Here is a 12328-nt window from a genome sequence, read left to right on the forward strand (position 1 = left end):
TTTGAATCTAAAAATACCTATTTGATTTTATTTGACTGTGTTGTTACTAAGCATTGAGGTTTTAAATAAAGTATTCTGATCTAATAATAGAGAGACAAAACTATCTGAAGAGAAATAATATGTTTTAAGTATTTTGATCTAATAAGAAACAGAATATTTAAACTAAGTGTTTTTGCTTGTTTAAGGCTCTACTATCATACAAATAGTTTACTGCAATAAAAAACAGAGGAACTGTTAAGTTTCAAATAAGAGAATATAATGCAGACTGTACTTAATAACTTTAGTATACAGTGAACTGATTGAAGTAAAATAACTAATGTTCTGTGCTGGGCATGAAGAAATAGGTTTTGGCAGACGAAGCAGGACTTGCTGGTCGTCAGCAGTTTTGAAACCAAGGCCTTTCTATATTGAGCAAAATTAACTACCGAAATACCTTTTGGTACCAGAATAAGGGAGTATATGGGGTAATGTCCATTCTCTTCATTATATTATAGAAATTAATGAAAACTTGGCAGCCGAAGCGAGCATTTCATTTAAATTAGAAAAGTTGTCTGCAGCATTAGTTCTTATCAGAAAGGTAGCGACGTTAATTGGGATAATGTTTGTCAGCCAAAAATGACTTCATGCAGTGAATTTGGAAAAGCGCTTACAGTGGAGTTTCATATTAATTAAAAAATAGCTTTGAAAGGTAAACAGGATGTCTAAAACCTGCTTCAACTGGGTTTTGTATGAACAAAGAAAGAGGTCCGACATAGTTCAGTCACTATAAGAATATTACATTCTAATATGTTAACAGTGGCCTGGAATTAGATGAAAATAACTTGACCTTCCACTGAAAGCTTAAATGACTTCATAACAAAAGCCTATGGCATCTGAGTTGTGGCTCTGTCAGTACAGTATATGGGGGACTTTGTCAGTACTGTCAGATTTGAACGTTCTCTCTCTCTCTCTCTCTCTCTCTCTCTATATATATATACACACAGTGCCTATAGTAAGTATTCACCCCCCTTGGACGTTTTCACAGTTTGTTGTGTTACAACCTGAAATCTTGATGCATTTAAATGGGATTTTTTTTTTCCTTTGATTTACACAACCTACTCACTTTCAATGTGTGAAAAAATGGGGGGTGGGGACAGGGGACAAATCAATTAAAAATAAAAACCTGAAAAGTCTTCATTAGATAAGTATTCACTCCCTTTGCTATGACCCTCCTAAATAAGCTCAGGTGCAACCAATTGCCTTCAGAATTTACACAATATGTTAAACGGAGTCCATCTGAGTGCAATAAAAGTGGTTCACATGATTTCAGATTAAATACACCTGTCTCTGTAAGGTCCCACAGTTGGGTAATGCATTCAAAGCAAAGATACTACCATGAAGACGAAGGAGCTTTCAAAACAACTCTGGGATAAAGTTGTGGAAAGGCACAGATCAGGAGAGGGGTATAAAAAGATTTCAAAGGCATAGAATATCCATTGGAGTACAGTCAAGTCGATCATTAAGAAGTGGAAGGTATACGGCTGCACCCAGAATCTGCTTAGAGCAGGCTGTCCTCCCAAACTGAGCAGCCGGGTACGAAGGGCATTGGTCAAAGAAGCCAGCAAGAGGCCAATGACAACTCTGAAAGACCTACAGCGTTCCATGGCTGAGATGGAAGAAACTGTCCATGTGTCAACAATAGCTGAGGTACTCCACAAATCTGGCCTGTATGGAAGAGTGGCAAGAAGGAAGCCATTTCTGAAAAAAGCCCATGTAAAATCCTGCTTGGAATTTGCAAAAAGGCATATGGGAGACTCTGAAAAGATGTGGCAAAAGATTCTGTGGTCCGATGAAACAAAAATTGAACTATTTGGCCTAAATGCAAAGTGTTACTGCGAAGCATGGTGGTGGCAGCAGCATGCTATGGAGATGCTTTTCATCGGCAGGGACTGGGAAGCTTGTCAGGGTAGAGGGCAAAATGGATGGAGCTAAATACAGGCAAATCCTTGAGGAAAACCTGCTTCAGTCTGCAAAACACCTAAAACAGCTCAGCAGGACAATGACCTTAAGCACACAGCCAAAGCGACACTAAAGTGACTTAAAAACAAGAAAGTGAATGCCCTAGAGTGGCCCAGTCAAAGCCCGGACTTGAATCCCATTGAGAATCTGTGGCAAGACTTGAAAATTGCTGTCCACCAACGATCCTCATCTAATTTGATAGAGCTTGTACAATTTTGCCAAGAAGAATGGGCGAATCCAGATGTGCAAACCTGTTAGAGACTTACCCCAAAAGACTCACAGCTGTAATTGCTGCCAAAGGTGGTTCTACCAAGTATTGACTCAGGGGGGTGAATACTTATCTAACCAAGACATTTCAGTTTTTTTATTTTTCATTAACTGTTGTTTCACAATAAAAATTCTCTTGTCTCTTCAAAGTGTTGAGTAGGTTGTGTAAATCAATGGGAAAAAAATCCCATTAAATGCATCAAGATTTCAGGTTGTAACACAACAAACTGAAAACATCCAAGGGGGGTGAATACTTACTATAGGCACTGTGTATATATATATATATATATATATATATATATACAGACGTGCTCAAATTTGTTGGTACCCTTACAGCTCATTGAAATAATGCTTCATTCCTCCTGAAAAGTGATGAAATTAAAAGCTATTTTATCATGTATACTTGCATGCCTTTGGTATGTCATAGAATAAAGCAAAGAAGCTGTGAAAAGAGATGAATTATTGCTTATTCTACAAAGATATTCTAAAATGGCCTGGACACATTTGTTGGTACCCCTTAGAAAAGATAATAAATTATTGGATTATAGTGATATTTCAAACTAATTAGTTTCTTTAATTAGTATCACACATGTCTCCAATCTTGTAATCAGTCATTCAGCCTATTTAAATGGAGAAAAGTAGTCACTGTGCTGTTTGGTATCATTGTGTGCACCACACTGAACATAGACCAGAGAAAGCAAAGGAGAGAGTTGTCTGAGGAGATCAGAAAGAAAATAATAGACAAGCATGGTAAAGGTAAAGGCTACAAGACCATCTCCAAGCAGCTTGATGTTCCTGTGACAACAGTTGCAAATATTATTAAGAAGTTTAAGGTCCATGGAACTGTAGCCAGCCTCCCTGGGTGCGGCCGCAAGAGGAAAATCGACCCCAGAGTGAACAGAAGGATAGTGCGAATGGTAGAAAAAGAACCAAGGATAACTGCCAAAGAGATACAAGCTGAACTCCAAGGTGAAGGTACGTCAGTTTCTGATCGCACCATCCGTTGCTTTTTGAGCGAAAGTGGGCTCTATGGAAGAAGACCCAGGAGGACTCCACTTTTGACAGAAAAACATAAAAAAGCCAGACTGGAATTTGCTAAAATGCATATTGACAAGCCACAATCCTTCTGGGAGAATGTCCTTTGGGCAGATGAGTCAAAACTGGAGCTTTTTGGCAAGTCACATCAGCTCTATGTTCACAGACAAAAAAATGAAGCTTTCAAAGAAAAGAACACCATACCTACAGTGAAACATGGAGGAGGCTTGGTTATGTTTTGGGGCTGCTTTGCTGCGCCTGGCACAGGGTGCCTTGAATCTGTGCAGGGCACAATGAAATCTCAAGACTATCAAGGTATTCTGGAGCGAAACGTACTACCCAGTGTCAGAAAGCTCTGTCTCAGTCGCAGGTTATGGGTCCTCCAACAGGATAATGACCCAAAACACACAGCTAAAAGCACCCAAGAATGGATAAGAACAAAACATTGGACTATTCTGAATTGGCCTTCTATGAGTCCTGATCTGAATCCTGTCGAACATCTATGGAAAGAGATGAAACTTGCAGTCTGGAGAAGGCACCCATCAAACCTGAGACAGCTGGAGCAGTTTTCTCAGGAAGAGTGGGCCAAACTACCTGTTAACAGGTGCAGAAGTCTCATTGAAAGCTACAGAAAACGTTTGATTGCAGTGATTGCCTCTAAAGGTTGTGCAACAAAATAGTAGGTTAGCGGTCCCATCATTTTTGTCCATGCCATTTTCATTTGTTTTCTTATTTACAATATTATGTTGAATAAAAAATCAAAAGCAAAGTCTGATTTCTATTAAATATGGAATAAACAATGGTGGATGCCAATTACTTTTGTCAGTTTCAAGTTATTTCAGAGAAAATTGTGCATTCTTCGTTTTTTGTGGAGGGGTACCAACAAATTTGAGCACGTCTATATATATATATATATATATATATATATATATAGAGAGAGAGAGAGAGAGAGAGAGAGAGAGAGAGAGAGAGAGAGAGAGAGAGAGAGAACGTTCAAATCTGACAGTACTGACAAAGTCCCCCATATACTGTACTGACAGAGCCACAACTCAGATGGCAGCTGTTTAAAGCTCAAGGTCTAGAAGTCCATATCTTTATTTACTCTCCCATGCTGCTTTACTGGGTATTTCCTACAACCTTTTCAACTCAGTTCTTGTAAATCAGTCTGAATAGCCAGCCAAATTATACTTTAGCCCATTTGATGTTTTCAATGTATTTATTTATTACGTCAAATCGGGAGTCAAGCCAAAAATGACAGCGACGGCGACCGTGACAAGCACCTGCCTTGCACGCTGGGAGAGGCTGCTGACTGAGAAAGGGAATCCTCTTTCATGCACAGCGGGAGAGGGGATCTGTTTTTGGTTTCATGTTGCATTCTGGTCAGGTCGTGGGTCTAAAGTCTATACAGCTTTCCCCAGGCTTCACGGTATCATACACGCAACACTGCAGAACTGTATAGAGGTCTATAAGAAAGAGAACTCCACTCAATGCAGAGTGCTTAAGTAGTATAGGACAGACAACTCCACTCAAAACAGGAGACCCATAAAGTAATCCAATATGTCATTTTCTATTTGGTTGCCAGTGCAAGTCATTAACACCTCCTCTATATTACCAGCAGTAAAACAGGCACCTTCATCCACAGTAAGTGTGCACTAGATGGTGCTGGTGCTTACTGATATAAAGAAGGCTGCTCTAGCCTTTGCTCTATAGGTGTGTGGCTAGAAACTGAAGCTGAAGAGCAGTCTCTGATGCACCCAGGGAGGGGTTACAGATGTCACACCCCCGGTGAAGGATGTCTGACCCACCTTGAGCAGCTCCAGAGGGGACAGCAGGATCCTGGCCACGTCCAGAGCCACGTTCCCCTGCCCCAGAATCACCGCCGTCTCAGCGCTTAGGTCCGGCTTTAGCTGCAAACACAGGAACACACACACACAGGTTCACTGCTGCAAACACCATGTACACATTTACATGTGCCTAGCAAGACTTTCTTATGGACTAGAGAAACAATGGGATATTATGATCTTTAAACCTTTTCTTTTTTTTTTTATACATTTTATGTACCCATTTTTTTAAACCAGCTTTTCTACCCAATTTAAAATGTCAAATGATGTTCCCCCAGTGTCCAGTTCTGCTTCCCACAACAGCTCAGGAGAACTGAAGGTAAGTGGGCGCTCTCTGGTCCCACCACACCATGCGGCCAGCATTCACCAGATGAACCACTCACTTCTCACACAGAGAATTGTGAGGGTCTGGAACCAACTCCCCAGTAATGTTGTTGAAGCTGACACTCTGGGATCCTTCAAGAAGCTGCTTGATGAGATTCTGGGATCAATAAGCTACTAACAACCAAACGAGCAAGATGGGCCGAATGAGCAAGATGGGTCGTTTGTAAACTTTCTTATGTCCTTATGTTCTATAATGTACCCTGAAACAGGTGGAGTCACTAGAGTTGTGTGAATATAATCCTGTGTATTTGTTTTTACTGTAAAATGATCGGTATTGTTGCAATACAAATCCGTGGTCGTGCTGGCAGCTCCGTGGTTACTCACGTCCTTGTTCCCTGGCACCCCGTTGTACCAGCCCACAAAGTCTTTAGCGGAGTGCACTCCAGACAGCTCCTCCCCAGGGATCCCCAGGCTCCTGCTCCCTTCAGCACCATAGCTCTGCGGGCAGAGACCCAAACACCACAATATAACACACTGCAGAGACCCAAACACAACACACCACTCTGCAGAGACCCAAACACAACACACCACTCTGCAGGGACCCAAACACAACACAACACACTGCAGGGACCCAAACACAACACAACACACTGCAGAGTCGCAAACACAACACAACACACTGCAGAGACCCAAACACAACACACCACTCTGCAGAGACCCAAACACCACAATATAACACACTGCAGAGACCCAAACACAACACAACACACTGCAGAGTCGCAAACACAACACAACACATTAGAGACCCAAACACAACACAACACACTGCAGGGACCCAAACACAACACAACACATTACAGAGACCCAAACACAACACAACACACTGCAGAGACCCAAACACAACACAACACACTGCAGAGTCGCAAACACAACACAACACACTGCAGAGACCCAAACACAACACACCACTCTGCAGAGACCCAAACACCACAATATAACACACTGCAGAGACCCAAACACAACACAACACACTGCAGAGTCGCAAACACAACACAACACACTGCAGAGTCGCAAACACAACACAACACATTAGAGACCCAAACATAACACAACACATTACAGAGACCCAAACACAACACAACACACTGCAGAGACCCAAACACAACACAACACACTGCAGAGACCCAAACACAACACACTGCAGAGACCCAAGCACAACACAACACACTGCAGACTCCCAAACACAACACACCACACTGCAGAGTCGCAAACACAACACACCACACTGCAGAGACCCAAACACAACACACCACTCTGCAGAGACCCAAACACCACAATATAACACACTGCAGAGACCCAAACACAACACACCACTCTGCAGGGACCCAAACACAACACAACACACTGCAGGGACCCAAACACAACACAACACACTGCAGAGACCCAAACACAACACACCACTCTGCAGAGACCCAAACACCACAATATAACACACTGCAGAGACCCAAACACAACACAACACACTGCAGAGTCGCAAACACAACACAACACATTAGAGACCCAAACACAACACAACACACTGCAGGGACCCAAACACAACACAACACATTACAGAGACCCAAACACAACACAACACACTGCAGAGACCCAAACACAACACAACACACTGCAGAGTCGCAAACACAACACAACACACTGCAGGGACCCAAACACAACACAACACATTACAGAGACCCAAACACAACACAACACACTGCAGAGACCCAAACACAACACAACACACTGCAGAGACCCAAACACAACACACCACTCTGCAGAGACCCAAACACCACAATATAACACACTGCAGAGACTCAAACACAACACAACACACTGCAGAGTCGCAAACACAACACAACACATTAGAGACCCAAACACAACACAACACACTGCAGGGACCCAAACACAACACAACACATTACAGAGACCCAAACACAACACAACACACTGCAGAGACCCAAACACAACACAACACACTGCAGAGTCGCAAACACAACACAACACACTGCAGAGACCCAAACACAACACACTGCAGAGACCCAAGCACAACACAACACACTGCAGAGTCCCAAACACAACACACCACACTGCAGAGTCGCAAACACAACACACCACACTGCAGAGACCCAAACACAACACACCACTCTGCAGAGACCCAAACACCACAATATAACACACTGCAGAGACCCAAACACAACACACCACTCTGCAGGGACCCAAACACAACACAACACACTGCAGGGACCCAAACACAACACAACACACTGCAGAGACCCAAACACAACACACCACTCTGCAGAGACCCAAACACCACAATATAACACACTGCAGAGACCCAAACACAACACAACACACTGCAGAGTCGCAAACACAACACAACACATTAGAGACCCAAACACAACACAACACATTACAGAGACCCAAACACAACACAACACACTGCAGAGACCCAAACACAACACAACACACTGCAGAGACCCAAACACAACACACTGCAGAGACCCAAACACAACACAACACACTGCAGAGTCCCAAACACAACACACGACACTGCAGAGACCCAAACACAACACACCACTCTGCAGAGACCCAAACACCACAATATAACACACTGCAGAAACCCAAACACAACACAACACACTGCAGAGACCCAAACACATCACACAACTCTGCAGAGACCCAAACACAACACACTGCAGAGACCCAAACACAACACAGAGTCCCAAACACAACACAATACAACACACTGCAGAGACCCAAACACAACGCACTGCAGAGACCCAAACAATACATATTTAATACCTCATGCAGAAAGCCATCACTACACCATTGTACAAAACTAACTTTCAGATGAACAGCATTCAGGTGTATATATATATGAAATAATTACGTTATTAATTATAAGTTTTACATTATGTGTATGTGTGTCTCTTACAGTTCAGTTGTTTTAATATGCTTTTATATTAAGTTTCTATACAGTATTGTGTAAGTTTCGAGTTCTTTCCTTTTTTCCCCCTTCGGCAAAACCAGCTACAAGCAGTTTTGCATAGCCTAACACGACTCAGTCACAGATAGGTGTCTGAGCTAAACGCCAAAAGACAGGAGATTAGCAGAGATAGTGTGAGATCGGGGAGGGGAACTGAAAGACAAGATGGATGCACCCTGCCAGGTACAACGTGTTATGCAACCCCCTCCACCCACCCCTCCCCCTTTCCCCCGCGGAGGGAATGTGCAATGATAGAGTGGAAACTCCTATCATTGGACAGAAGTAAGACAAATGGGAGTGGAGTCAACAATTGATATAGTCTTTTTAAATAACGAAGACAGAATAACTAAAACAGAGGTCAGAGAGCCACTGGCAAACTCAGACCACAATATGGTCTCATTTGAAGCGTTTTTTAAAACCCCAAAAGTAATGACTAAAGCTAAGGTTTACAATTTTAGAAAAGCAAACTATGAAGGTATGAAACAGAGACTAACAGAAGTAGATTGGAGTAAAATAGAGAAAACATCCACAGAAAAAGGATGGCTGTTTTTTAAAAATGTAGTACTAGAGGCGCAAAACAATTACATCCCAATAGTAGACAAATCTAAATCTAAAACAAAATGGCCAAAATGGTTTAATAGATCAATTTAAAAAAATCTTCAGCGAAAAAAGGCACTTTACAGAGCGTTTAAAAGGGACCAAAAACAAAGTACACAGAACTGCAAACACAAGACAAAAAGGAAGTTAGAAAAGCCAAGAGAGAGATAGAAATCAGTATTCCTAAGGGGGCTAAAACTAATTCCAAAATGTTTTTCCAATATTATAACAGCAAGAAAACATTCAAAGAGGAGGTTAAATGTCTTAGAGACACAAATGGCAAAATCATAGACGAAGAAAAAAAAATAGCAAATATATTAGATGATTACTTTTCACAGGTTTTTACAAAGGAGGACACGGACAACATGCCCCACATGTCGACCTGTTCCTATCCAGTATTAAATAACTTTAGCATAACAGAGGCAGAAGTGTTAAAGGGACTAGGAGCTCTTAAAATAAACAAATCCCCCGGGGCGGATGAGATCCTCTCAATAGTACTCAAAGAAATAAAATAAGTTATTTACAAACTGCTAACCAAGATTATGCAAAGGTCTCTTGACACAGGGGTTGTACCGACAGACTGGAAAGTTGCAAATGTAATACCAATCCACAAAAAGGGAGACAAAACCGAACCAGGTAACTACAGACCAATAAGCCTGACTTCTATTACATGTAAACTTATGGAAACTATAATAAGATCCAAAATGGAAAATTACCTATATGGTAACAATATCCTGGGAGACAGTCAGCATGGTTTTAGGAAAGGGAGTTCGTGTCTAACTAACCTGCTTGATGTTTTTGAGGATGCAACATCGACAATGGATAATTGCAAAGCATACGACATGGTTTATTTAGATTTCCAGAAAGCTTTTGACAAAGTCCCGCATAAAAGATTAATTCTCAAACTGAACGCAGTAGGGATTCAAAGAAATACATGCACATGGATTAGGGAGTGGTTAACATGTAGAAAACAGAAAGTACTGCTTAGAGGAGAAACCTCAAAATGGAGCGAGGTAACCAGTGGTGTACCACAGGGATCAGTATTAGGTCCTCTGCTATTCCTAATCTACATTAATGATTTAGATTCTGGTATAGTAAGCAAACTTGTTAAATTTGCAGATGACACAAAAATAGGAAGAGTGGCAAACACTGTTGCAGCAGCAAAGGTCATTTAAAATGATCTAGACAGCATTCAGAACTGGGCAGACACATGGCAAATGACATTTAATAGAGAAAAGTGTAAAGTACTGCACGCAGGCAATAAAAATGTGCATTATAAATATCATATGGGAGATATTGAAATTGAAGAAGGAATCTATGAAAAGACCTGGGAGTTTATGTTGACTCAGAAATGTCTTCATCTAGACAATGTGGGGAAGCTATAAAAAAGGCAAACAAGATGCTCGGATATATTGTGAGAAGTGCTGAATTTAAATCAAGGTAAGTAATGTTAAAACTTTACAATGCATTAGTAAGACCTCACCTAGAATATTGTGTTCAGTTCTGGTCACCTCGTTACAAAAAGGATATTGCTGCTCTAGAAAGAGTGCAAAGAAGAGCAACCAGAATTATCCCAGGTTTAAAAGGCATGTTGTATGCAAACAGGCTAAAAGAATTGAATCTATTTAGTCTCGAACAAAGAAGACTACGCGGTGATCTGATTCAAACATTCAAAATCCTAAAAGGTATAGACAATGTCGACCCAGGGGACTTTTTTGACCTGAAAAAAGAAACAAGGACCAGGGGTCAGAAATGGAGATTAGATAAAGGGGCATTCAGAACAGAAAATAGGAGGCACTTTTTTACACAGAGAATTGTGAGGGTCTGGAACCAACTCCCCAGTAATGTTGTTGAAGCTGACACCCTGGGATCCTTCAAGAAGCTGCTTGATGAGATTCTGGGATCAATAAGCTACTAACAACCAAACGAGCAAGATGGGCCGAATGAGCAAGATGGGTCGTTTGTAAACTTTCTTATGTCCTTAAGTTCTATACTGTACCCTGAAGCAGGTGGAGTCACTAGAGTTGTGTGAATATAATCCTGTGTATTTGTTTTTACTGTAAGATGATCGGTATTGTTGCAATACAAATCAGTGGTCGTGCTGGCAGCTCCGTGGTTACTCACGTCCTTGTTCCCTGGCACCCCGTTGTACCAGCCCACATCCTTCAAGAAGCTGTTTGATGAGATTCTGGGATCAATAAGCTATTAACAACCAAACAAGCAAGATGGGCTGAATGGCCTCCTCTCGTTTGTAAACTTTCTTATGTTCTTATGTTCTTAATTGTTTACAAAGGTATAAATGTCAAACATTGTAAAGTTTTGTCAGTCTTTTCAATTCTTTCAAATTGACTCCATGGATATCCGTGCTTTCTGATACAAACATATGCACTGAGCTGTACTGAGGCCTTCTCCAAAGTCAGTTTAAATCTTGTGCTTATATGATTGTATCGGAGGTATTTTGAATCAAAAACCATTTGTCATTACAATGGTACGCAATTCAGTAGTTATCTCAAGTGGGCAAGAAGCCAGACTGGTGTCAATGCTATTTGTTGAGAAATGAAAGAGAAATGGTAATAATTTCAGCTCTCTCGGCATAGTGGTTTGTGACAAGCCTTTTCCTTTCCTCTATGCTAATGCTGCATTTCCTGAACCATTAGAGAGGTGTTCAGAAGCGCAAATGTAAGCCAGCAAAAAGCAGACTTCATGAATACAACTTCATTCAACTTTACATCAATGCATTTTTTTCCCCAGTGTTTTCTCCCAGTGGGAAAATGTTGGAAAAACTTCTAGATTAAACATGTGTCAGTAAATTTCAGTTTCTTTTAGTATTTCAAAATTCAGCACTATTGAATGCTTAATAGTTCTGGATCATGGGGTTGGATCCAGCTGAAAATCCAATTAGAAAGCAGCTCCGTTAGGAGGAAGCAGGAGTTGCAAGGTCTCCCCACCGACATCACCTTTCTCCCATATTCTAGCATTTTCGCTTGAGATGGAATAACCCTATTCTAAACCTGTCTGTCATTCCAAGGGAATTTCCACACAACTAAAGAAGTTGTAAAAGGCACAGCACCCTGCAAACAAGGCATTGTTCAGCAGCACTCAGCATTCTTATCTGAGCAAATAACACTATGCGTGACAACCTTGGATTGATGGGCCTGTCACTGCCTCAACTGTGCCAAGGTTTCTAATGTCACTGTTTATGGAGGGAATTGGCTGCACTACTTAAGATGTTATCATTGCT

The 12328-nt window shown here is 41.3% G+C and overlaps 1 protein-coding gene across 1 annotated transcript in view; it reads right to left on the minus strand.

Annotated features, from left to right (window-relative positions):
* fdxr (ferredoxin reductase) overlaps window positions 1–12328 on the minus strand; it is a 51416-nt gene that overhangs the window by 18674 nt on the left and 20414 nt on the right. The window contains exons 6-7 of the mRNA XM_034039392.3: window positions 5850–5963; window positions 5106–5207 (exon numbers count right to left, since the gene is read on the minus strand). Of these exons, the coding sequence (XP_033895283.2) occupies window positions 5106–5207; window positions 5850–5963 (216 nt within the window). The remainder of the gene's footprint in view (window positions 1–5105; window positions 5208–5849; window positions 5964–12328) is intronic.

This window comes from Acipenser ruthenus, chromosome 17 (genome assembly GCF_902713425.1).
Source record: "Acipenser ruthenus chromosome 17, fAciRut3.2 maternal haplotype, whole genome shotgun sequence".
Classification (NCBI taxonomy): domain Eukaryota; kingdom Metazoa; phylum Chordata; class Actinopteri; order Acipenseriformes; family Acipenseridae; genus Acipenser; species Acipenser ruthenus.